At 46.1% G+C, this 25,942-nt stretch overlaps 8 protein-coding genes across 8 annotated transcripts; 3 read left to right on the plus strand and 5 right to left on the minus strand.

Moving 5' to 3' along the window:
- Window positions 1-172: 172 nt before the first annotated feature.
- Window positions 173-4,826, plus strand: VTP01DRAFT_2528 (uncharacterized protein; the record flags this gene model as incomplete). Its single annotated transcript, XM_069380999.1, has 10 exons — window positions 173-202; window positions 269-736; window positions 812-1,321; window positions 1,389-2,519; window positions 2,572-2,829; window positions 2,897-3,070; window positions 3,134-3,673; window positions 3,739-3,933; window positions 4,006-4,565; window positions 4,628-4,826. The coding sequence occupies 10 exons, from the start codon at window positions 173-175 to the stop codon at window positions 4,824-4,826; spliced, it is 4,065 nt and encodes a 1,354-aa protein (XP_069237304.1).
- A 998-nt stretch (window positions 4,827-5,824) lies between these two features.
- On the plus strand, window positions 5,825-12,000 carry VTP01DRAFT_2529 (uncharacterized protein; the record flags this gene model as incomplete). The annotated part of the gene is made up of 6 exons (XM_069381000.1): window positions 5,825-6,036; window positions 6,099-6,196; window positions 6,336-8,569; window positions 8,645-8,845; window positions 8,906-11,555; window positions 11,657-12,000. The coding sequence occupies 6 exons, from the start codon at window positions 5,825-5,827 to the stop codon at window positions 11,998-12,000; spliced, it is 5,739 nt and encodes a 1,912-aa protein (XP_069237305.1).
- A 251-nt stretch (window positions 12,001-12,251) lies between these two features.
- On the minus strand, window positions 12,252-14,315 carry VTP01DRAFT_2530 (uncharacterized protein; the record flags this gene model as incomplete). The annotated part of the gene is made up of 5 exons (XM_069381002.1): window positions 12,252-12,296; window positions 12,355-12,515; window positions 12,579-12,638; window positions 12,700-12,829; window positions 12,888-14,315. The coding sequence occupies 5 exons, from the start codon at window positions 14,313-14,315 to the stop codon at window positions 12,252-12,254; spliced, it is 1,824 nt and encodes a 607-aa protein (XP_069237306.1).
- A 183-nt stretch (window positions 14,316-14,498) lies between these two features.
- On the minus strand, window positions 14,499-15,306 carry VTP01DRAFT_2531 (uncharacterized protein; the record flags this gene model as incomplete). Its single annotated transcript, XM_069381003.1, has 5 exons — window positions 14,499-14,633; window positions 14,697-14,777; window positions 14,839-15,001; window positions 15,063-15,173; window positions 15,242-15,306. The coding sequence occupies 5 exons, from the start codon at window positions 15,304-15,306 to the stop codon at window positions 14,499-14,501; spliced, it is 555 nt and encodes a 184-aa protein (XP_069237307.1).
- A 99-nt stretch (window positions 15,307-15,405) lies between these two features.
- VTP01DRAFT_2532 (uncharacterized protein) lies at window positions 15,406-16,845 on the minus strand (the record flags this gene model as incomplete). The annotated part of the gene is made up of 6 exons (XM_069381004.1): window positions 15,406-15,922; window positions 15,991-16,111; window positions 16,172-16,311; window positions 16,388-16,588; window positions 16,656-16,768; window positions 16,825-16,845. 6 exons carry the CDS (start codon window positions 16,843-16,845, stop codon window positions 15,406-15,408), a joined length of 1,113 nt encoding a protein of 370 aa, XP_069237308.1.
- Window positions 16,846-17,049: 204 nt separating this feature from the next.
- VTP01DRAFT_2533 (uncharacterized protein) lies at window positions 17,050-18,372 on the plus strand (the record flags this gene model as incomplete). The annotated part of the gene is made up of 7 exons (XM_069381005.1): window positions 17,050-17,361; window positions 17,422-17,570; window positions 17,633-17,839; window positions 17,900-17,997; window positions 18,060-18,109; window positions 18,172-18,270; window positions 18,331-18,372. The coding sequence occupies 7 exons, from the start codon at window positions 17,050-17,052 to the stop codon at window positions 18,370-18,372; spliced, it is 957 nt and encodes a 318-aa protein (XP_069237309.1).
- A 247-nt stretch (window positions 18,373-18,619) lies between these two features.
- On the minus strand, window positions 18,620-20,996 carry VTP01DRAFT_2534 (uncharacterized protein; the record flags this gene model as incomplete). Its single annotated transcript, XM_069381006.1, has 12 exons — window positions 18,620-18,921; window positions 18,994-19,080; window positions 19,147-19,201; window positions 19,262-19,443; window positions 19,504-19,570; window positions 19,643-19,786; window positions 19,858-20,192; window positions 20,257-20,466; window positions 20,623-20,636; window positions 20,699-20,733; window positions 20,806-20,903; window positions 20,969-20,996. 12 exons carry the CDS (start codon window positions 20,994-20,996, stop codon window positions 18,620-18,622), a joined length of 1,557 nt encoding a protein of 518 aa, XP_069237310.1.
- A 389-nt stretch (window positions 20,997-21,385) lies between these two features.
- Window positions 21,386-25,725, minus strand: VTP01DRAFT_2535 (uncharacterized protein; the record flags this gene model as incomplete). Its single annotated transcript, XM_069381007.1, has 10 exons — window positions 21,386-21,644; window positions 21,711-21,748; window positions 21,820-22,210; window positions 22,271-22,324; window positions 22,395-22,527; window positions 22,589-22,716; window positions 22,776-23,280; window positions 23,353-24,624; window positions 24,692-25,539; window positions 25,610-25,725. 10 exons carry the CDS (start codon window positions 25,723-25,725, stop codon window positions 21,386-21,388), a joined length of 3,744 nt encoding a protein of 1,247 aa, XP_069237311.1.
- Between the last annotated feature and the right edge of the window lie 217 nt (window positions 25,726-25,942).

A 25,942-nucleotide genomic window follows, 5' to 3' on the forward strand; every position in this document is an offset into this window, starting at 1 on the left:
TATATATATATATATATATCTAATATATATCTAATCTTTCGTAAAAATGGATAAAAGATCTACTTTTTGAGCATGTGACCTTACATCTGCATCTGCATGATCTCGTTTTTAATTTTTTAAAGCTGCGCCCTACTTTTCTTGCTGCTTTGCGCGTCTCTAAACCAGTAAGGTGATGACAATTTCAAAATCGGGTCCGGATCAGGTCAGGATCTCGAGCTGGTTTCCAATCAAAATAATGCCCACAGTTAATGTTAACCATGTTCAGTAGAGCGGCGAGATGCAGGAAAAGCAGCAGGACGAGGATATTCCTCGGATAAAAGTCTCAGACTTGGCACAAAGTCAATTTTTCCAATGCGACAAGCATGTAAAGTTGACAGCGAGTAACTCTAGAGGCTGCAGCACGCAACACGAGATAAAGCCTTCCACGCGTGAGCATCAAAGACGCGGTGACCGCTTTGAGGCGGAGCTGTTGGCTATGCTTGGAGACGCTGTCGTGGATCACACAGATACCTCTGTCAGGGACAGCAAGCAGGTTCTGCGACAGGCTAAAGTAGGGCAAATTTTGTATCAATTGCGCCTGGAGGTACCCGAGGATTTCTATGGTGATCAAAACGTTTACCGGCTACGAACGTTTATACCCGATTTTCTACGGATACAAGAGGACCCAGTTACAAAAGCAAGATCCATATTTATAATTGATGCGAAGTCTTCAGAGGCCCTCAGCAGCTCTCATCAGGTAAAAAAGAAGCAGTGTGATGGTGTTGATTGTCAAAATTTTTTTTACATGCTCTAATATACGCATCTTTGCCAGTTTCAAGTTGCGTCCTACGGGTACCTACTATCTCACATTATCAAAGGCATACGCAACCTCCAAGTTGATAGTCTAGGTGGAGTTTGGCTGCCGTCTGCAGGATTAGAGCCAGAGACATTTAGAATCGACCTCATGACGCCCAAAATGAGGAGATTCTACTCGATCGAGCTTGTCAACATAATCAATAATCGAAAGGTGCACTGGCTGTACAATGCAAAGTGCGTGAACTGTAGCTTTACGGGGAGATGCAGAAAGGAAGCTGTTGGTACCTGGGGCGCCATACCATATATGACGGAACGAAAAGTGGCAACGCTGCAAAAACGCGCTGTGGACGACATTGAAGACCTAGCAACGTCACTTCAGAAATTGCGTGTGACCAAGGATGATGATGAGGATGAATTGGCAGATAAGCTCAAGTCATTGGCTGTTAGCGACACTGCACGGCATCATCGATTGCGTTCCAAGGAGCTTCGGCCGTTTGAAGAAGCCTACAAGACCAAAAAGCCCCAGGTATACAAATACAGCTTTTTGGTTTTCTCACAACGGAATATAATTTGTAAACATGTATTACATATAGTTCCTTGGAAAGCCGATCGTGAGTATGGCAAAGGAGATCGACCACGATATCATTCTTTCAATCATTGTTGATCCAAAATACCGCCGACCTTGCGCCTACGGAATCGAAGTATTTGATGCCGTTGGGAAAGGTTTAACTCGGCACGTACGATCGATCTCTCCCGATGAACGCACTATATCGAAATTCACCGAATTGGGAACCAGGCTGATCGACGATCTGAAACGCATTCTATCCAACATGGAAGATATGAAATCACGTTGTACCATCATTGTGCCTGACAGTGAAACGAACAGATCTTTGCGAAAATGCCTCTATGATATTATACTTTGTTCAGATCCCAAATATAATGTCAGCTCAACCACTCAGGAAAACGCAATGCGCTGCCTACTTGCGATTTTCCAAGATACCCAAGTCCTTGGAATTCCCGGCGTTAAAACGTATTCGACAGGGATGAATGCCGTCGCAACTGGGCGGGTAGCCAGTATGCAACAGCTCATATCCAGCAATGTAGCATTGGGTATTCCAGGTTACTATACCTTTGCAGATATCGCACGCTGGATGGTCCTAGATGAGAAACCTGAGGCTCACAACATGCCTGTTCTTGAACTTTTGGAAGGCAAGGCTATCTTCAATGCTTGGCTCGACAACAACGACGGCGATGAAACGAGTGATATACACGATTTGATTACGACGCAAACAATTTGGCTACATCGCATACTGCGCCGTTTCAGGCGCATGATAGACGATTACGTGAACAGCACCGGTACCGATGTGTATTGTTTAGAGTGTAAGCCTTTTGCATGGCCAGAACTGCAAACATTCCGATCGCCGCTTCTTGGAAGACTTTCCTTCTTCAAAAAACTCGAAGCCGTTGGTTACAGCGACAGTCTAAGGGCTGCAAGGATAGCCGATTTTTGTGGAGACGCGGACAAGAGCGCTGACAAGTTTAGACTGTGCTTTACGGGTTACAAGGAGGATTACACTCCTGTTCGCAAAAAGAAGCGCTTGCTGGCATGTTTCGATGTTGTCCCGGAAGAAACAGGGATTTCTGAGGTACCTTTGGAGCTGTTAACTGAAACGCTGTCTACGAAAAGTTTAAAAGAATACATCTTGGTGGAAGACAGTCAAGAGGTGCGTCACAGGTTAAAAGATGAATGATACATGTATATTAACTGCATCGCAGGGCATATTGCAAGCGATACGATTTCCAGACCTGATATTCAGAGCATCGCAAAGGGTAGACGACCTTGTGACACTGGTCAACGTCGATCACATCATGGACAATGGGATATCGATAGCTCTACACGGATACTTTAGACCTTTGGGTCTAAAACGCGGCTCGTATTACCGCCTATATAAACGATACGTTGATTACAATTCGGACAAAGTTCTAACCGGTCTCAAAAATATGGATAACATGGGCCGTGAAACCACGTTCGAGGTAACCAGAAAACGTTTAGATCGCCATAAAATATATGTGTTCAAAACTAAACAATGTATCCGTATAGAAATTAGTTCGGGATCCGAATGGCTGGGCTAGGGAAGCACAGGTACCTAGTGTTTCATCTGAAGCAAGAGCAACTGCGTTGCGTCTCCGGGATGATTTTGCCATGTCTCCTTCCCAAAAGGAAATATCTGCTCAGGTAATTCAAAGCAGACTGCAAATTGTATGGGGACCACCCGTAAGTTTCCTTTGAGCGTATCTTCGTCAATTTTTTTTTCTTTTTCACACTATCTCCTTGCAGGGTTCCGGAAAGACCGAATTCCTTGCTCTGTTCCTTGTATGGTATATTACTCATTTGCATCAAAACGAAGGGCGGCCTCTATTGATCGGTGTCACTGCATTCACACGGCATGCCATTATGAACCTGCTGGAGCGTGTCTCAACTGTACGCAGCAGGCATAGGGATACCACGACTTCCGATTTTCATATTATCAGTATGGAGTCAGGGAAAGCGATTCATGATGATATGACGGTATGCAAAGCAAATGACCTTCCCGAGATATTTGCAAAACTGCATCGTGATGCCAAGGCAGTTGTGGTCGGCGGCACTGTTTGGGATTGGTACAAGGTGAAGAACAAATGGGCAAGCTGGCAAGGGTGTGATATGATGATTGTAGACGAAAGTTCACAGGCAAGAATCCCGCTAAGTAAACCTCCATTCGGGAGAAACGTGCTCACACAAGTGTTCTACAATTTACAGCTTTTAGCTGCAGATGCTGCGTTGGCTATTGATTGCTTGGAAGAAGAAGCGGGACGACTGATTATTGCCGGAGACCACATGGTAAAAGTGTGGAGATTCCAGGATGTTGGGAATTCTGTATCTAAATCGCTCCTTTTTGATCCAAGCAATTGGGACCGATTTTGCAGAACGTGTACCCAAAATTACCCATCAAAGAACCACTTCTTTTTGGATCGATTCAGCAGTGCTTGATGCGGACAAAGGATAATTACGCTATTCGTCCCCAAGAATTCGTCTTGAAAAAAGGCGTGACGCCCGACTTTGGACCGAATACAATCCAGCTTCGCGACAACTGGCGAATGGTAGTAACCAAAAGATGATTCTGGATTTATTATCAAACAGATATATGCTGATAATGAACCTTTTTCTTTTAGAACGAGGAACTAAATTCATTCTTCAAGCAAATATATGGCTCAGATCTCTGGGCTCGATACCCGAAGCTTCGCCTGTGTCATGACTGGACCAAGATCAGCGGTATCTACGATACCGAAACGGAGGATTGCATTCGTCGCGCGCTCGACCCAAATAAGTCAATCACGATCGTCAGAGTACCAAAGTCGTCAAAAGGACAACCAGAGGGCGGGTACGACGTTTTCTCTGAAACGGAAACAGAAGCGCAAATAGTCACGGATATTGTGAATGCACACTTGACAGCACGCTTGGATCCGCAAAAGAAACCAGTTAGCAGCATGTTGCAAAGCAACGAGAAACCTCATGTGATGGTTGTGACGCCGCATCACAGGCAAAGACTGGCAGTTGAAAGGCGGCTGACGGGCCACAATCACCGTAAATTTCTAGTCAACACCGTGGAGAAAATGCAGGGTCAAGAATGTGAACTCGTCGTTGCTTGCTTTGCATTCAGGGAAATAGCAGATACTAGGGCTGATTTTTTGCTCGATTTCAAACGATGGAACGTTGCAGTATCGCGTGCAAGGTAAGGATCTGGAAAGACCATCACCAATATTCCCAGATCATTCACCGTTAGTCGTTTTATAGATGCAAAGTCATCTTGATCACAACAGAGGATCTTTTGGATATGCCTAACGGTGATGGACGTAAACAGTTTGAAATTTTCAAGAATAGAGGGTCAGCCGATGGATGGGGATTCGTGTGTATGCTGGAACAATGGGCCAAGAAGGCAGGGTCTATAGTGGATTGGCCCACAACAGAAACAGAGAATTCCTCAGAGCCATAGCTCACTGTCATTTATATATATTTATATTCTTCCCCACCAACATGTTGTAATGAATATATCTGCACGAACTGTACTGTATATATAACAGAATCTAGGTATCCGGGGAGCAATTGAATTGAAGGACATCTCCTCATCATCATGACAGCAAAGTAGTGAGTAAAATTTCCGGGATGCTTGTACATAATCGCGATGCTGCTTGACACGTCTATGCAATGCGAAGAAGTCCATTGCAATACATTTGGATTAGATCTTTTCCATCGATATCTGTTGCATCCAATAACAAGCAAAAATACTCAGAAATTTCCAATTGATGAGCTTCTTGACGTCCCAACATCTACTTTTCCTGTTGGAACTAGTGAGCTTCTACATGCTTCCACAAGGCATAGAAAGGTTACATCACATTTTTTCGCGTTCCAATTTTCTAGCTTCGTGAGCTCATCGTGATAAGAAGGTCCTCATCTTTCACAACAACATCTGTATCTCTCAATGCGAATAATCCATTTATCTTTGTTGGTTGTCTGCTGTCCAGTAAACAAATCATGCCGCGACAGATTCTGTATACAATCTGCGTGCATGATAAATATGAGATATGAAAAAGAAGAGCACATTATCCTTTGTAATATCCCAAGCAAGCGACTGAATTTGCCATGTAATACAGTCTATGGATTTGAGCAAAACGAGGAAAAGCTATGCACATGTTCCGCCGTTGGATGATGCTGCTTTAAAATACAACCAACGCAAAATCCGATTATTCATTTGCTGAACAAGCGTATGGTATATTTCCCTTCGATTTGTCGCCGCGGGTCAACAAATACTGCAAGACATAGGAATTACTTTCAAGGATTAATTTACCGTACTAGCCCTCCCTTTTCCGATAACATACACACATTTCTATACGATACCTGACAGACAACGACAGCACGATTACAGCGCATAACGAAGGCAAATCGAAAAAACCACTCTAGATTTGCCCTACGTACACACAAAGTCCGTGATCGATGTCAGCTTCTCAACAACCGTCATCGACGCACCCACCACCGTCGACGCGATCGCTAGATACCAGAGGAGGGTTGGATCGGCGAAACCATGTTACCAGTCGGTCCAGAGCAGCTTCATCCTCGACTACTACGACGGATAAAGCCGGCGAGCATGCCAAAAACAGTGATTTTCCAGAGATACGGGCGTATTATGCAAAGTATGATAAGCCAATGTTTATAAAAGAGAAGCAGGACACCAGGCAGCTCATGTGAGATATAGCTCCAAAACTAGTAGTACCAGCAACAAGTCTACTTCCTCATCTACACGTCCGCGTTCCGCTGTTGTTATCACCGGCGCCAGATCACCCAACCCGTATTTACCAGAATCGCAAGGTAAAGCAATCAATTCTCTTAATATTCTCCCGTTGTCACCGTCACTGTCGTCGTCTGTGATACTGGTTGGAATGCGCCGACGGCGTCGTCGCGAATTTTAATTTTCCTGCAGCAGTGAATTGACGTGAGTGATGTCTAGGCGCCGCTCCGAAAACGAGAAAGGACAAGGATAGACGACGCCAGTCTAGTTACAACACTGCTGTGGGTGAAACGGGAGAATTGCAAAAGCAGGAGCATAGGAAATATTCAGCCCTTGGACTCTCTCCAAACCCTGCAGCATCCGAAAAGAATCACAACGACAACACCGTACCAGAAATTCGCACCACCGCGCCCGCCCCCACAAGCAACCAAAACACAGTCGATGACACGTTCACCGTCGATGTGTTAGGCCACTTGACGTCTGGAGACGAGGGTCGATATATGCGGTATGCCACATCGGCGGATTCTATGCTTGCGCTGTTGGAGAACAAGAAATATAAGCGCAAGACAATGGGAGGAGCAGAAAGCAGCACGTCTGTGAACGAACCATCATCCCAGCGGTATCGCCCGCCTATCAATACATTGCTCGGCTACGGTGAGCAGCTTTTGTATCCAAGCTGGGGACCCGACGATGCAGTGCCAGCAACCGCAGATGAAATCGAGAAGCTATTCAAGCATATCGGCTCGAAGTTTGGATTCCAAACGGATAATATCCGCAACATGTTTGATCATCTCATGGTGATGCTCGACTCTCGTGCGTCGCGTATGAAGCCTCAGCAAGCGTTGGATACGTTGCACGCCGACTACATTGGAGGCGAGGGTGCAAATTATCGCCGATGGTACTTTGCTGCCCAAATGCACCGGCTTGATTTGGACCAGGAGGCAAAACGCGCAGCGGAAGAAGACAACGACGATGAAAGAAAGAAGCTAGATAAAGCGGTGGAGCGCTGGAAACAGACCATGCGATCACTGTCGAACGAGGACAAGATCCGCGATCTAGCACTATATCTCTTGATCTGGGGCGAAGCGCTCGTCGTCCGATACACACCTGAAGCCTTGTGCTTCCTCTTCAAGCTCGCCAGCGACTATTTCCAGCACGGAGACTGTCCGGATATCGAGGAGGGCACGTTTCTAGACACCGTCGTCACGCCTTTGTACAACTTTTTTCGAGACGAGCTGTATGAAGTCATTAACGGGCGGCTGGTCAAGAAAGAAATGGACCACGACAAGGTCGTTGGCTACGACGACGTGAACCAATTCTTTTGGCAACCCACCTGCTTGACGAGTATTTTACTGCCTGACAAGAAATCGACGCTGTATAGTTTACCACCGCATGAGCGATACCCAGCATTGAAAGATATCGAGTGGAAGCAGGTATTCCGCAAAACATACAAGGAAAAGCGAACTTGGATGCATGCGTCCATCAATTTTGCGCGAGTGTGGATCATTCACATTGTATCATTCTGGTACTACATTAGCGCCAACGCGCCAGCGCTCTATCTCAACCAAGACAAGGACATTGCAGACAAGGAAGGCTCGGTCCAGTGGTCGATCGTGGCACTCGGCGGTGCCATCGCTGTAATTATCATGATCGTTGGCTCCTTTGCCGAACTCTCATATCTCCCAATGTCGTGGTCTACCACCAAGACTATAACCAGGCGCATCATGTTTCTGTTTATTCTTTTCATAATTAACGCCGGACCGACCGTGTACTGTGTCTTTATCGATCGCAGGAGTACGATATCCAAACTGGTTGCTGTGATCCAGCTACTTATCAGCGTCGCAACCACTTTGTACCTCGCAATTACACCCACGTCGAGGCTGTTTGTCCGGCACAAGCAAGGATCACGAGAAGCATTGGCACACCGTCGCTTCACCGCGAACTTTCCGCCTCTCAAACGTATCGATCGAATCATGTCCATTGCACTCTGGATTTGCGTGTTCACTTGCAAGCTGTTGGAATCATACTTCTTCTTGGCTCTGTCCTTCAAGGATCCCTTGAAAGTAATGAGCCAGATGCATATCGAGAATTGCCGCGATGCCATTGTCGGTTCTACGCTGTGCCGATCCATGCCCAACATCACGCTGGCACTCATGTTTTTGATGGATCTGCTGCTCTACTTTTTGGATACTTACCTGTGGTACATCATCTGGAACACAATCTTTTCGGTTGCACGCTCTTTCTACCTTGGCATCTCGATCTGGTCACCCTGGCGTAATATATTCTCCAGATTGCCAAAGCGTATCTTTGTAAAGTTGCTTGCGACATCGGATATCCAGATCAAGTTCAAGCCCAAGGTGCTATGCTCCCAGATATGGAATGCTATCGTTATCGCCATGTACCGCGAACATCTCATCACCGTCGATCATGTTCAGAGAATGCTTTACCAGCAGGTCAGGATATATATATATATATATATTATATTTTTGCAAAATAATATTTAACCTCATAATATTCAAATTATTTAGGAAACCAACCCGGATGATGGCCGAAAGACACTGAAGCCTCCAACCTTCTTTGTGTCGCAGGAGGATACAGCATTCAAAACCGAATACTATCCACAATACAGCGAAGCTGAGCGTCGTATTCACTTTTTCGCCCAGAGTTTGACAACGCCTATGCCTCAACCTCGGCCAGTCGAGTGCATGCCAACATTTACTGTCTTGACGGTAGCGAAAAATATTACGTGAATAATTTACATAACATATTGACTTTATACATTTTTGTAGCCTCACTATGGAGAAAAGATCCTGTTGTCTTTGCGGGAAATTATTCGCGAAGAGGATCAAAACACAAGGGTCACCCTGTTAGAGTACTTGAAGCAGCTGCATCCTGTCGAGTGGGAGAACTTTGTAAAGGATACAAAGATGCTTGCGGACGAGAATATCATGGCGGGCGGCGAGCTTGGACCAAGTGCGTCTTCGCTTTCACAGGTCAGCGAGAAAGATACAGACAAGAGCAGGATCGACGACCTGCCGTTCTACTGCATTGGATTCAAGAGCGCCAAGCCAGAGTATACATTGCGTACGCGAATTTGGGCGTCGCTGCGTGCACAGACGTTGTACCGCACCGTTTCGGGATTCATGAACTACCGCAAAGCTATCAAGCTGCTCTACCGTGTTGAGAATCCAGACACGCTTGAAATGTACCAGACAGACAGTCAAAAGCTTGAGCGCGATCTTGACCGGCTCGCCAACCGCAAGTTCCACTTTTTGGTTGCTATGCAGCGTTACGCCAAGTTTACATCGCAGGAAGCCGAAGATGCAGAATTCTTATTCAAAGCGTATCCTAACCTCCAGGTTGCTTACGTGGAAGAAGAAAAGTCTGAAAAGGAAGAGGGCGGCGTCACTTACTACTCTGCTCTCATTGACGGTACCTGCGAACTCATGGAAAACGGAAAGCGCAAGCCAAAGTACCGCATCCGGCTCCCTGGAACGCCTATTCTGGGCGATGGCAAATCTGACAACCAGAACCATGCATTGATCTTTTACCGCGGCGAGTTTTTGCAGCTTATTGATGCGAACCAAGATAACTACCTTGAAGAGTGTCTCAAGATCCGCAACATACTCGGTGAATTCGAGAACCTCGACAGCGGAAATGGCGATGTGTCTCCGTACTCACCCCAGTGGAAGGAGAAGGAGGGTGCGCCAGTTGCCATTGTTGGTGCACGCGAGTACATCTTTTCCGAGAACATTGGCGTGCTCGGTGACGTTGCAGCCGGCAAGGAGCAAACATTCGGTACTCTCACTCAACGTATTATGGCCAAGATTGGCGGTAAACTTCACTATGGACATCCAGACTTTTTGAACGCCATCTTCATGACGACGCGCGGAGGTGTCAGCAAGGCTCAAAAGGGACTCCATCTGAACGAGGATATCTATGCCGGTATGAATGCATTCACCCGTGGCGGCCGTATCAAGCACACCGAGTACTTCCAGTGCGGTAAAGGCCGTGATCTCGGCTTTGGATCGATCCTCAACTTTACTACCAAGATCGGTACCGGTATGGGTGAGCAGATGCTGTCGCGAGAATACTACTACATTGGTACACAGCTGCCTTTGGATCGGTTTTTGACGTTCTACTATGCACACCCCGGATTCCACATCAACAATATTTTCATTATGCTCTCCGTTCAGATGTTTATGCTTGTGCTCTTGTTTATCGGCGCCATGGGATCTACACTGAGCATTTGCGAGTTCAACGCAGACGCGCCCCCGGATGCACCTCTTACGCCCGAAGGCTGCTACAACTTGGTTCCTATTTTTGAATGGGTCAAGCGTTGTATCCTTTCGATCTTTGTCGTGTTTTTCGTGTCATTCTTGCCGCTATTTTTGCAGGAATTGACAGAACGAGGCTTCTGGCGCAGTATCACTCGTCTTGGACGCCACTTTATGTCACTCTCGCCATTGTTTGAGATCTTTGTTACACAGATCTACATGAACTCGGTGATCGAGAACCTTATCTACGGTGGCGCGCAATACATTGCAACCGGCCGAGGCTTTGCAACCTCTCGAGTGCCATTTGCATTGCTGTACTCTCGTTTCTCAAGCTCAAGCATCTATTCAGGCTCGCGATGCTTCCTTATCATGCTCTTTGCCTCCATGGCTGTCTGGATCCCGCATCTTGTCTACTTTTGGTTCACTGTCGTGGCGCTCATCATTTCGCCGTTCATCTTCAACCCGAACCAGTTTGCCTTGGTCGATTTCCTTGTCGATTACAGGGAATTTATCCGATGGATGTCGCGCGGAAACTCAAAGACACACAAGAACTCGTGGATCAACTACCGACGACAAGTACGCTCTCGCATTACCGGATACAAGCGTCGCTCAGGCAAAAAGTCATCAGAGGCTGTAGCAGCCGCCGATGTCCCGCGTGCCCGAATTGGTGCCATCTTCTTCTCAGAGATCTTGCTTCCACTGTTCTACGCTGCGCTGTGTCTCATACCATACATGTTTGTAAAGAGTTTCGATCCAGATGACAGCAGCCAACCCAGTAAAGGCCACAGTGGACTCATACGCATCGGTGTGTTGTCGCTTGCACCTGTTCTGCTGAATGCTGGCGCGTTGGCAATGTTCTTCTGTGTATCTCTCATCCTCGGCTCGGTTCTCAGTCTTTGCTGTCACAAGTTTGGATCTATCATGGCCGCTATGGCGCACGGCTGGGCTGTCGTCAACTTGATCTTGCTGTTTGAAGCATTGATGTTTTTGGAGGAGTATCGCGTGACAACCATCATTCTGGGCATTGTTTCCATGATTGCGCTGCAGCGGTTCGTGCTCCAGATACTCACTGTCTTGTTCCTGACCCGCGAGTTCAAGCACGACGAAGCTAACCGCGGCTGGTGGACTGGTAAATGGTACGGTCGAGGACTCGGCTGGCATGGTAAGTACTTTATTTTTTTTTATTTTATTTTTTTTTTTTTTGCGTATGCAGCGCATCATCATTACTCCATGTTCTTTTTCTAATCCATTTATCTCTACTAGCTATTTCTCAACCACTTCGAGAGTACCTGTGCAAGATTGTGGAAATGAGCGAGTTTGCAACAGACTTTGTTCTCGGACACATGATCTTGTTCGTGCTATCCGTTTTCTGCCTTATCCCTTACATTAATACCGCACACTCTCTCATGCTGTTTTGGTTGCGTCCAAGCAAGCAGATCAGACCACCCATTTGGACCCTGCGCCAACGCAGACGGAGACGACGTATCGCCATCACCTATGGTTTGCTTTTCATAGCCATGTTCATCATCTTTGGCGGCCTCATCGGTGGTCCCCTGGCTATTGGCAAGAACTTGAAGTTTGTTAATCCTCGCAAACTTCCTCTGTAATAGTTCAATTGCTTCTTTCTTGCACTAGACGACAAATAAGGACAACCCAAACAGCATCACACACTTATACACACACACACGAAATATTACTATTGTTCCTTTTGATATAATAGTAAAAAAGCAATAAAAGATAAAACCCATTGGGCAATGTTCACTATGTAAAAACTCGACGTCAAAAACACCAAAGTCGTCGTTAAAATGGTATTGATACAAAAGAATGGCTTTATATATTTTGTAGCCGAATATTAGATCTAAATGACTTTAATGGATTGGAGTATTTTTACGCCGATTTCAAACTACACAGATATCACGTTAGATATATACTAGTTCCTGCCTTCCTGACAGCCAACTTACACATGCAACAATAACAGCAATGATAATCAGGTAGATGATAATAAGCGTCTGATATTCTACACCGAAATTAGTCAAATGATCTCGAAGCATCGAGAGCAGATCGGAAATGACTTTGAGGCGATCGTTGAGGATCTTTGCACGCTGCGGTATCTCGAGATAATCTAAAGCCCAATTTTTATTAGTAAAATATTCACTTACGCACGGGACTTTCTCTTTCGCCTTACCTCTGATTGCAACGTAAAGAGGCTGCAGAGCAGGTTCGGACCAGAATATCTCGGGGGTATCTGAAGGTATGTCAACAATTAACACCAGGGACCCTTTTTTCGGCTTTAAACTCGCACTCACCAAGAACATTGGACACCAAGTTAACATTCATGCGCAAGTTGAAGAGTTGTCCGTTAATCTTGGTGATCTCCACTCTATTCTTATCCAGTCGTCCTGTTTCCGCCATTTCTTTCGGTAGATGTTTCGTATCCTACATAAATGTTATTAACCGTACAGTAATTAAACATACGCACGTCTGCGGAGCGAACCTCGATCGTCTTGTCCATGATATCCTCGTATCGAGCAAGCACTGCACTTTGTGACAATCCATGAGAGATAGTGAGCTTGATCATGTGATTGTGCGTCTTTAGAGTGATCATATCGTTGAAAATGCGTGGCTTGACTTGAGAGGTATCATATTGAAAATGCATTTCCTCGATTTGCATATCTTCGTCAGGGTTGTCCCGGAATGGTGCAATAGAGAATTCAGCCAGGTCTTCCAGCATGAGGAGCTCCTGCGCACGCTGAAAATTCCAAAAAACAACGACGCCGTAATCGAAAATGAAAACTTCACCGCCCATAAACGGTGGACGATGCGCCGACGGACTTTCCTTATCTTCTCGAGGGGTCATTGGAGCAGGAGGCGCTGGCGGCATCGTGTTAGTGTCTGCCAACGGCGTCGTCGGTGCAGAGAGAGTCTCGTAGTATTCATTCGGTTGCGGTGCTTCTAGCTCCTGATGTCCATTTGCAACGTTATCTTGTTTATCGGCCACCATAATATCCGTATCAAATCCCGTTCGAAACGGGCCCATGGAGGGCGCGCTTGCTCTTCGAGATTGATGATCTGCCTCGTTCTCCTCTTCCCCATCATAGTACCGTTCTTGCTGCTGCTGCTGCTGCTGCTGTTCCTGCTGTCCTACTTCTTCCCTGATGTTTCCATGCGAAGCTCTGCGTGAATACGGCCGTCGTTTCTGTGATGATGACATTGATGGAACTTTGGCGTCATCTTGTTGGTAAGTGTCTTCATCTATATCCAGTTCTTCGTTGTCTGATATGCTCTGTGGACGCGGTGACGAGCTCCGTACACGAACATTAAACAGATTCTCTTTGCCGGGACGTAGTGTGAGCAGTGGATAGTGGTACGCTGCATACAGACATTCGTCGTATAATCGGGGAGTAACGTGATGGTGTTGTCTCAGAAATGTCTTGAGACGATCAAGCTGGTATCCTTCGCCGGTGCAGTATGCTGCTACTCGCGGCAAATTCGCCATGTCACGTTCATCCTGTGTCATGTGCTCTGCAGCTGTGCGATCTACAAACGGCCACTCGGAAGGCTGGGGTATAACGTGTTGCCGCTGCTGGTGGTGGTGGTGGTCCTCAGTTCGCCACCTTTCGGTCTCGTATGCAACCTGGTCGTGCTCACGCTCGCGGTACTCGTCGTCAGCACCCGCGGCACCAGCAAAAGGACTTTTGCCATGAAGCGGTATGTTCGGCTCTACGGATCGCGGCGGGAACAGAACAAGTTTCTGAGAGGTTTTAGTGCTTCGTACGGGTTGAGTGCCCTTTGGCCGCGTCGCAGCAGCACTCTCGATCGCAGATGTAGTTCTCTTCGGAGGTAATTCCGGTAGCTGTGGTGTGTGCTTCAACACCTGCTTCGCGATTGCGGAAGCTGATGTACTTTGATTCGGCTTTGACATGGGCGCAGGAATAGAATGCTCTTCTGCGCGAGAAAAAGCCCTCCCCCAAGACAAATTGAATTTTGCGCCCAAATTTTCATTGGCTGCTATGCACAAACTATGCAGAAAATGTCGCATACAACGCTGTATTGTAAGGGTATAATGTATTCGTCCTTTCTCTCTCTTTTTCATGCTTTCTTGCTTCTAATCCATCATATATATCCTTGATGCGACATCGTTCACTACCCAGTCCATGCCTTTAAGCAGATTTTCGCCCGTGACAGCACTGCAAGAAAATATGGCCCAGTGATGGTTATGGATATCGTCCAGTCCCAGAGCCTGCAGTGGAATATGCATATTTAGTGCAAACCGCTCTGTTGGTTCTTCACGCAGAGAACTTACTACTCGCAACTCTTGTTCTGACAGCGCACCACTGAGATCTTGCTTGTTAGCGAACACAAGCAACGTTGCTCCTGCCAATCTCTATGTTTGCATGGTTACATGGGAATGTTTACGAAATAGAACTTAAAGACACCGTGGATACCTCTTCCTGCAGTAATTGTTTAAGCTCTTCTCTGCAATCAGATAATCGAAGTCGGTCGGCGGAATCGACTACCCACACGAGAGCATCCGTCTGTTCAAAGTAGTTTCTCCAGTATGATCGTATAGATTTCTGTCCGCCGACATCCCAAATATTAAGCTTGTATCTATAGGTTTTTCTCTTAGAACCCTCTAGCTGTGGCGTGCGATAACAGTGGCAGGATATACCCATCATGCTCAAAGGTCTTGATGTTAAAGCCTAGAGTTGGGGAGATCGTGTCGATCGGCTCCCCATTGATCCGCTTTAAAATCGTCGTCTTGCCTGCATTGTCAAGACCACTTTATAAACAGTTACACATATATTTCAACCGTTGCTCTGCTATTCTCTTTTACTTTAAGCAACGTACAGCATCAGGATACGCATTTCACGCTCCTTGGTCCTAATCTTCTTTAGAATCGTCAATAGTCCCATTGGCAAAGACTTTAGCGCAACAACGGAGTTGTCTGCTGCTAGAAACGTCAAATCCGTTTCCCCCCTCGAGTTTGTACCACATGAATCAAGCACCACATTTTATTCATCCTCATCTTCGCTGTCACTACCATAATTTGCCAACGTGCCTAATCCACCTGACGCCGACTTGCTTTCTGCTGGCTTTGTTGCCTGTGCTGGTCGCGAAAATTTCTTCAATGAATGTAGAACATTTTCAGGGATAATACCACCGGCTTTCTGAGTCGTCTGCTGGTTATTGGATACGTCTGTGCTGTATGCTTGATAAACCTGTTGTTGTGGTGGTGGTTGGGCGTAGCCATATGCGGACATGTCCGTCTGTGTGTTTGTGTTTTCTGGGTAGTGTCCAATGTACAGTTGTTCTGTGTCTGCTTTGACTCTTTTGGCATCAGATTCGATCTCCTGCAAACCATCCTCGTCCAGCTCTCGTTTCAGTTGCGTGTATTCCACCGGTAACTCTGATTCGTAATATTGCCGCAACATTTCTTCCGGATCTGGTGCTTCCTCTTGCTTGTTCTTTTCTTCCTCAGCTTCCTCTTTTTCTTTTCTTTGCAAAGCCTTTGCATCCACTGTAGCCCATCTAATCATAACGTCAAGTTGGTGTCCTTGTCCTTTTTCTTCTTGCTCATCTTTTTTGCACTTGCTTACCGAACGTTTAGGATTTCATTGTTATCGAGACTTTGGTTCATCATAGCTTCTCTGGCGAATTCGGCATTCATTCTATTTTTATACGTGACAAAGGCGACACCTCTGTGCTCGAGAAGACGAACTAATAAATTTTTCACGCTTAACTGCTGAATATATGCCTGCGTTCTGCACAAAGACTTACTCCTTTCGATTTCTCCAAATGCTCCAAAATGTTTTCGAACTACTTCTTCCATATCATCTGTTGGAGCTACGCGACCCACATACAATGTCTTATTTTGTGAATTGAACGAGCCTACACCACCCATATCTTGACGGAACTCCCTGCGTGTGATTGTTAGATCTGTCGCTTTCTGATACATTGCATTATTGTTGCTGCTGCTGCTGCTGCTGTACGTACATGTATTTATCACGTCCAAAGCAATCAATCGTCGTTTCCATTTCATCATTGTCAGTAGGTATCCGATGCCACATTGAGCATTTGGCTCCTTGCACGCACATTCCCTTTGCAAAGAACAGACAGAAATGCGCGTTGGGGTTTGTTGAGCCTGCCGTCTCTCCAGAATCTCGAGCGACATCACACTTGAAACCGGCACGCAAGCTAGTGAGAAAGATCTACCGTGAATACGGCAACAAAATATGGTATCTCGTTTAGAGAGAATTTATACCCTTTCTTACTCCAGTCTCTTTCTAATCCTTTCCATCGACTATGCCAAATGTTGTACGTGCCTCCTTCAGGCCGTCTTTCACGTAGATATTCATCAAGAGTCGCTTGATCCACCTTTGAAGGTTGTCAGTTTGCCGTGCCACAAAACTCCATGTAGGATTCCTGCCTACCTGTCGACGAGCTGGAGCCATTGTAGTAAAGATCCTAGTACAGCAGCAGCAGAGGAGGGGAAAAAGGGTAAGCAGGCAGCCAGCGGAGATCAGTTCTACTCCATTTCCTTTTTTTGGTTCTTCCCTATGCGAGCATCAACCTGCCTGCTGCACCGCAATGCTGCTGCGAGAATCCTTGCAACAACTCCGGGGACAAAATGTATAAATCGCATGCTGCTGCATACAATGAGCTGCGTCTCTTCACCGAGAAGCAACGCAGCAGCAACAAGCGGCCTGAGAAGACATGTTCGACCTACCAGCCGCTGGGGAAGCTTTGAACGTCTCGTACCTGCTTCGTTTGCACCCGTAGACGTTAGTCAGTTGCCACGGAACGAAATACCCGCGAACATAAAGAAACCTTCATATGCTGACACTCGAGGAGGATCCGACTGGGATTCAGGCGAGATCTCGTTTGTTCAATCGGACGACTTGCCAGCCTTTGAAAGAGCATGTAAACTCGCTGCCGAGATATTGCAGCAAGGTGGCAAACTATGCCAGGTACTTTTAGGAGACTTGGTTGTAAGCCATAACAATATTAAAATCTCTTTTTCCAAACAGGAAGGAGTTACGACTGAACATATCGATAAAGTACTCCACGATGCAATTATCTCCAGGAACGCATACCCATCCCCGCTCAATTACATGGGCTTTCCGAAAAGCGTATGTACTTCTGTGAATAATGTGATTGCACACGGAATACCGGACGAGTAAGGATGACTAATATATCTGCTCGTTGTGGCATGCCAATAACTCTAACGTTGCTTTACAGTCGACCGTTGCAAAATGGAGATATTGTAAATATTGACGTAACTGTATTCCTTGACGGATTCCATGGAGATACATCGGCTACGTTCATGGTCGGCGATGTAGATGAATGCGGAAAAACTCTGGTGCAAGTGACAAATGAGTGCTTAGACCAGGCAATCAAGATATGCGGTCCTGATGTACCTTTCCAAGAAATCGGACGAATTATCAGGTGCGTATTTATACGCAATATTTGCGCGACATCACCCAGGATAAGTCTAATAGATATCAGTACGCATGCAGCTAACAATGGCTTCACGGTGTCATCCGAGCTATCTGGCCATGGAATTGGAAGGCAATTCCACAGCTTACCTTTGATCTACCATCATGGTGAGAATCCGTTAATGGATCACTTCATATACTCCAAATTATAACAGAAAAAATGCATCTAGTAAATCAAGAGCCTGGTGAAATGAAAGAGGGCATGGCTTTCACGATAGAGGTATAGTGTAGTTGAAGTAAAATCAGGCGGATCGAGCTATCACATACTAATTATATACACAGCCGATCCTTTGTCAAGGGTCACCTATGGGAATAATGTGGCCTGATCAATGGACGATCAGTACAGTCGATGGAGGAAGGAGTGCACAAGCTGAACATACGGTAAATATTCCATCGTAACTTGGTTTGCAGTACAGCCATTGTAACCGGGATCCCTTTTAGATCATCATCACTGATACAGGAGCTCGTATCCTCACTCTTTAGAATATTCTTTGTATTATTATTGTAGGATCAAGTTACATAAAAATAAGAAACTCTTCCTTTACTGAATCCAAACATGCTGTGCTATTATTGTAAACTTTCAGGTGTCATTAAACTGTAATAGATAAAAGATAGATAGCGATACAGTGTCGTGTGCTGTTTTTGATGGTATTGTGAGTGCTTGTGACAAGGTATCGTAGTGACGGTGAAGGTGGTGGTGATGGTGAAGATAAGCTTCCCATCTTTTTTCCTATTTGCGACGACCAAGTCTAGCGAGTTTCCGCGAGATTTGATCAATGACGCCGCCGATCGCTGCCAGTGGAACCATGAATACGCCACAGCATCTGCATCGCGTCGCAGCGGTCGATTCTCCTGCCGATGTGAATGGTTCTTGCGTTGGGCCTTCGCTTGTCATAGAGTGATCGTAAAAGGGAACAGGCGGAAACTTCCTTAGTACCCCTGTGTTTCCGCGCACGTGCAAAGCAATGCGGGCGGAAGTTTGGTCGAACACCCTGCAATATACAAGCCAAAGCAAAGCAAAGTAAAACATCACTGAAGACAAATACATGTAATGTTTCAAATATCCAAGAAATCTAGTCTATTTTTCATGTGTGCCTACGACACCTTCCTTGGTTAGAGACTCGATTTCACTATCTTGGAGTCCCAGGTAAGTCTTGAGGACTTCAGCAGTGTGCTGTCCCAAATCAGGGCCTACAATGCATACAGACAGTTAATATATACGTCGTGAAGATATCGCGTTGCGCAGCATCCACTTACCTGCCCATCTGGTTTCTCCAGGCGTAGTGTGAAGAATAGGTGTCATGCCAGGAACCTACGTGTTTTCCTTTGTGAATACTGCAACAATTGTGCTGCCCGCCAAAACAATACATACCTTTAATTCCCATCCACGGCCTTCTTCTTTGGTGCCTACAGTAACTTTTTCGATCATGCCTCGTGCGTTGATGTGTTCATCTTGGACAATATCTTTTGCGCTGTATATTTTTCCAGCTGGCACGGACGCTGTCTCCAATGTCTGCAGCACCTGGTCGGGAGTTCTGGTGCTCGTCCATTCCGCTGCAAGGCAAAGTATTAATATCGGCTTGACTTGCTGAAAGATATAGCTGTAATATTTACCAATCGCGCCGTCAATTTCTTCTTGAGCCTTTACGCGATCTGCATTGGTTTCGTATTTTTCACCAATCTACAACAGACATAGACCGAGCTTGCATCAGAAACAGACATCGATATTGTGATAATATCGTTTTGGCTTTACCAAATCTTCACGACCAATTGCTGTCATTAGGCGTCGATAAATACTGTCACCGTTTCCGCCAATGATCACCCAATCTCCTCCAAGACACGGATATGTGTTGGTAGGGACAACGCCTGTAACAGTGGTTCCGGACGGTTCTCGAATCTGTTTTCCCAAGTAGCAACAAGGGTCATGAAACTCGGTCTGAAGGACGTGACTCTAGTAAACCTCCTTACCACCTGCTTTCGATCGTATTCCGGAATGATACTCTCCATCATATTTAATACACTCTCGTAAATAGAAACATCGACCACTTGACCGCGATTCTGCAACTTGTTCCGACTCAAAAGACCCAGAACAACACCAAACGCTGCGTGCAAGCCGGCCAGGGAGTCACCCAAACTCAAGTTTGGTCTGACGGGAGGCATGCCAGGAATACCATTGACATATCGAAAACCGCCCATGCCTTCGCAGACGGATGCAAACCCAGGCCGCTTCGAGTAAGGACCCGTTTGGCCGTAGCCTGAAATACGCGTGTATATCAATCCAGGATTCGTCTTGTAAAGCTCATCTAAAGATAACCTATTATTAAGTGACAATAGATCTTGCGTGTATATACTTGCCTGGTCCGAGACCCCATTTTTCCATGGTCCCAGGTTTGAAGTTTTCAATAAGCACATCGACCTCCTGCGCCATTTGCTTGACAAGCTGGCGTCCCTTTTCGGTTCTCAAATCAATGCAGACAGATTTCTTGTTTCTGCCGAGACTGCGGAACCAGGGACTTTGCCCATCCAAATCTAACTGACGCCATTTACGCAGAGGATCGCCGATCTTGGGAGGCTCCACTTTAATCTGATTCAGGTAAAATCAGGCATCGTTTTCTCAGAGGTATATCTAAGAATAATACAACTTACCACATCTATTCATCAATCGATGGATAGATGATGAAATTCACCCAGTCAATGTAGGATTGAGCAATCGTATTTAGATATATCGCTTACCGGCGCCGTAGTACCTAGCAAGGGGAAATGTCAAGAACTCAACCGATACAGCATCGCATCAATGTATCAGGCTTACCCGAGCACCGAGCCACAGAATGGACCGGCAATAAGCTAGATGAATATGTGCATATATATCTCGATAATTGAAAATGAATAGATTGGCAACAAGTAGGATTGTAGTACCTGGCCAAGTTCCAACACGCGCACTCCGTCCAGGGGTTTCACAGGCGACGATTGAGTTGCCAAGTTACGTGCGACTACACGAGGCAGATTCAATGTAACTTGACAAACATCGATTAGTTTTCTGACATGGTCTCCATTTCATTTTCATCCTGGAAGTGCTTACGAGTTGCAGCTTTTCGTGTTGAAAGCATTGCCAAGTTCGGAAAACAGCGAATGGATGCGTTTCTTCCAATCAAATCATTCCCATGAATCGAATAGATCTGCTGTATCGGCCAATCGACACTGAAAATCAGTGTTACACATCAAGATCTTTTTACGTTTTGATGACAGGCTGACATGGAAAGAGTGTAAAATCGCACGTTTTATTGAGAAAGATCGTTCATCGAGAGCAAACATATTTTGGTTAGATCTAAGATTTTCTTAAAGAAGCAATGGATCTGCAGAATAAAATATAGCTATTGGCGAAAAATGATTCTCGGATAAAGGTTCAAGACAACAAAAATTACAATGTATTTTGATGATGATTAAGATTAACAACATTATAAAAGATGATTTAAAAAATGTATAGTAACAGTAAAATTTAAATATGAGCATCGATGCGTCTTGCCCTATCGGCAAACTTGCTCTCGCCAACAATGTATTTTACGAGATCATTGAGATGCTCCAGTTCTTCAATGATTTCTTCCGTACAACTTGCCATAGCGAACCAGCAAATATTCTTGTACTGCACCCATTTGTCAGGATTCGGCACCTTTTTCCTTCGGTATCGTATTAAACGTAGGCGTGCCGCGCGTGCGGATGGTATATACGCTGGGAATGGAATCTTGGACTTTAAAGATCTATAAACAGACGCGGATGAGAATCTCGTCGTCGTCACTTCCACAATTGCAGGTATATATACGTACGCTTGAAGGGTATAAAAGTTCAGGATCACGGCAGCCGTCTGTTGTTGTTTTGGATTATTGGTGGTGAGATACAGACATCCCAGCTTGTTCTTGCGTTTCGACTACTTACCATATCGCGACGGAGCTGGTTGTACTCGGGGAAAGTGATATTCTTCTTGACAGAATCAGGCATGGCGGTGAGCGCTGTGCGCATAGAAAGCATTCTGTCAAGTAAATTTCGCAGCGCGACTATCATTTCCCGATAAAATGCTTTAGGAAACGGTCCCTTCAACCTTGGCTCGTGATCCGTAAGGTCTAAAAGTACAGCAGCTGCGTCGATCGTCTTTTGGATCTTGGCTTCGATTTTTTGAACCCGCTTAATATCCTCTTGCGATGGCGGGTTATTCGAGTCGTGGTACAGAAAAGTGCCCGTCAGGTACCCGAAATAGTCACCAAGCTCGCCGATGATGCCGGCTATGGATTTGCGCACAGCATGCCGGGCAACGAACGGCCATATCATCCTATAGGGCATACATGTAAGCAAATGTTTTCAAAAATGATCAACTTTTTGGTTCGCTTACCAGTTGAGAGAAACTGCTACCAAAACACCGACAACAACCGTCGCTGTACGTTTCCTGGAAAATGAGTGAGTAAACATCCGTCTTATCGATTTGCTTAGGTAGACTGCAATAGATAGGTACTTACCATACGGTATGAGCGATCGGTTCGTTGGGAGGGTGGACGTATCGACTTATCGCGACAGCCATGTATGTCAATAGCACGACGATGCCGATTTTGTTGTATGTACTAGCAAGGTGTATGTAGAAGAAAGGTATCGCTGGTGTATTGATCGTAAGCACAAATCAAATATCACAGTAGCAAATATAGTGAAAACTTACAAAGCAGTACTCCAAAGGTAGCTAACAGATAAGGGCTGCCACCGTTTGCTTCCAACGCTGCCCATCCCACGAAACCACCTAGCAGCGTACCAATGACTCTCCAGAAACTTGCTTGCCAAGTGCCTCCACTGTTGCCAAATTTTTGCTAGTTGGTAAACGCTGGATTCCTTCATCGGATACAAATTACCTCGTAGGATTCATGATAGCAATAATTGTCATACATGCCCATTGTCCACGCACGCTTTCGTACCAAGCCGTGGATGAGGGTATAAACGCAGGCAAGGACAGCACTGACACTGCCACGGCCATCTTGAGAGCAGATCGAAACTCGTACGTCTTGAAATATTGCAGCCTGACCCAAAGTCCATATCGCATCCTCAGAAATATCGGCGGTTTCGGTGCTATTTCCTGTTCTTCTCCTTGTTCTTTCTCTGAGAAAGCCTTTTCGATGTCTGCGGGTGCAGCTTTTTGACGTTTTCGACTGGCAAGCGTTCCTTCGGTCAATGTGGGCAATGTCCCCGTATTTTCAGCTACAGGGCTGCTGCTGGCTTTCGACGAAGCAGCCATGGATGAAATCCGGCGCCGTGATCCTGTCGATCGCGTCGTCTCAATGGTTTCGGCCCGCGTAAGACGATACTCGTCCTCGTAATCGGTCTTCTTGTTCTCCTTGGGCATAGCCATTTCCAAACTGGCTGTATATAAGAATATTAAGGTGAGAAAAGAGAAGAAAACCAAAGATTATTCATTTGCTCCAATCTACTTGCCTAGGGAATAACCTCCTTTATCTCGCACGCTCTGATGGTTGATGGAGCTAGCCCATTTCTTCCACCACTTTGTCGTGAGCTGTGGCATATAGAAATGCTTTCCCTTGCGAGACGACCGGATTTTGTCCATATTCTCGGCCATGCTCTCGAGTTCGTTCGCCACTTCACGCAGTGAGAATATAAAGAAGAAGACCAGAAACAGCTCTTCACGCAGCCCAAGGTCAAGCGTCTCGCTACCGAGTTTCTTTCGGTTAAGATGATACAGCGTCCGCATTCTTTCGTGCTCGCTTTCATCGAAATTCTTGATAGCTTTGTGCATAATTACTGCGCAGTTGCATTCGTTCGGTTCGTGACGCCGTCCATTTTCCTTGTTTACTGTTACAACATTTGCTTGTGCAGCCGGTTTTTTCTTCAGCTTGAGCAAATGCCTAATATATGCCACCCAGGTTTCACGGATCGATATATCGTTTTCATCATCCATATCTAGTTCAACAGCGATGCTGTGATTAATACAATCCAGCACTGCAGCGCACTCCTTTGATAACTGCATCAGCGGGTCTCTGAGGCTTTCAAGGTACGTAATGAGCAGCTCGCCGTCGCCGTGCTCGATCTGTCGGTTGGCTTTTGCCGGCGGTTTGGGGACGGTACCGCTCAGTCGCGTGAGTTTGAGGAACGAGCGCAAAGACGATACAGACTTTTGGTTTTCCTCCTCGTCAAACGAGTTGCGACGGGACCCAGCGCGTGAGTTGGGGCGAGAGTTTTGCGGACTCGTGGCGTATTTGCCGCCGCTCTGGCAATATTCGCCTGCTGCGAGCATGGCAGCTTTACGCAAACGCATCTCGTCTTCGCTGTCTATCCAGCGCAGACTCGAAGTTTTCTTATTACAGTTGCCTTCGTCGTTGGGTTCCGTAGGATGTTGGGGAGTTTCTGTCGCTTGCATTTCTGTTTCTCGCTCCAGAGACGCCAGTGCACTTTCAAATAACGTCCTTTCTGTCTTGAGACTACCGCCCAATATGCTCAGATGCTTGGTAAGGCGATCAAGAGACTTCGTTATACCGCCGAGCTCATACGGGTTTAGATAAGTTCGGGATATCTCGCGCTTCGATTCTCGGTAGGCTGTTTTGACTTTGGTGATACCTGCCCGCATTTTTTGCGCCGTCTTGTCCACTTCTTCTCCAGGCAGTATATCTGTGCCCGGATCCAGAAAGAATTGCTTGGACATCATGTCCAACATTTCCTTGCTGCTCGAAAATGTTTCTCGAAGTGCACGCCCTTATTTCAATAAGCATTTTCCTATCCACGAATCAACTTTTTTCTTCTTCCTTTTTTTTTCTCTTACCTAAACCTTCCACGGCAGTTTCGGGCCATATAAGAATATTGATGGCTTGAGAGATAGCGGTTCCCGTTAACAAAGGTAATCCAAACTGCAGCGGCAAATGTGTTGGTAGCACCAACTGCTGCAATCCTGGCGTGGTACTGAAGCTGAAGATCATGATAATCATGGCCTGCAGTGAAAAGAAGAAAAATGCAGGGAATCTCTGGCGTAATGTCTGTGCAAGAAAAATGCCGACAAAGAGGAACACAGCATTGATGGCGCCGCTGACCTCGGTAGAATCCATGTGTCTAACGTTGTATGCGACAGAGGATGCTAAACCCGCATAGGCAAATGCCATGCCGCAACATACTCCGAGCGCAGCTGTAATTGTTGCATCAAATTGCGCTCCCATGCTCCGTCCCGGATGGCTGAATACAACGCCAGCTGTTGTCAAGAATGCAGACTGTCCCAAGGCATTGGCAACAGGCGTAATCAAACTGAAAAGTATGGAAATGAAATATGCTATGGTACATTTGAGAACTCGTCGAACGATGCGGCTCGGAAACCGTCGGTGCAAAAAATCGATTAATCGTTCTTTCCTTGATTTGGTTTCTTTGCTGGCAATAGACGGTGCTGCCGATGAGTATGCACGCCCGATATGTTCGAGCTTCGGCCGGAACGCGACGGCTCGGACCACATCGTTCTTGTCTTGTTGTTGCTGGTGGTGTTCAACAGTGCTGCTGCTTCGTCGTCGGTGGCTGTGGCTATCCTGCTCGTCACTGCTGTCGTCCGTGCTACCACTGCGTGTACTTGGTGCGATCGTAAATATCTTGGGTGTATTGTTGTTATTCGCTACACGGAAATCAAAGTACCTGATGCAAACCAAATGTCAAAACTTTTTTCTTTCTTTCTCGGACCTGCGTCTTCCTCCATTGCCCTTACCCCTGGCGCATTTCAATGGTTGTGGGAGAATGCGGCGAGTCGTTCTCAGGACCAGCCTCGGTTGGATATTCGGAGGACAGCCTGCCAAACTTGAAGTTTGCCCAGGTTGCGTCCATGTATGTATGTATGTATGTACAGGTATCAACAACTGTAATAATAGCTAAGCTCTTCCCCGCTCTTTTCTCCTCAGGTGTCAGATCAAGGTCATTTCGGAGAAGTGCGCTTTACCGTCGATTCCGCCATTCCTAATACCCGTCAGCTTAAGCAAATAGCACAACCGCCGTGAAAGATATAGTTTTAAATCTTCACTACAGCGTATGCATGCGACTTGTG

The sequence above is a fragment of the Rhizomucor pusillus genome (genome assembly GCF_041956525.1).
Source record: "Rhizomucor pusillus strain CBS 183.67 unplaced genomic scaffold VTP01scaffold_13, whole genome shotgun sequence".
Taxonomy (NCBI): Eukaryota; Fungi; Mucoromycota; class Mucoromycetes; order Mucorales; family Lichtheimiaceae; genus Rhizomucor; species Rhizomucor pusillus.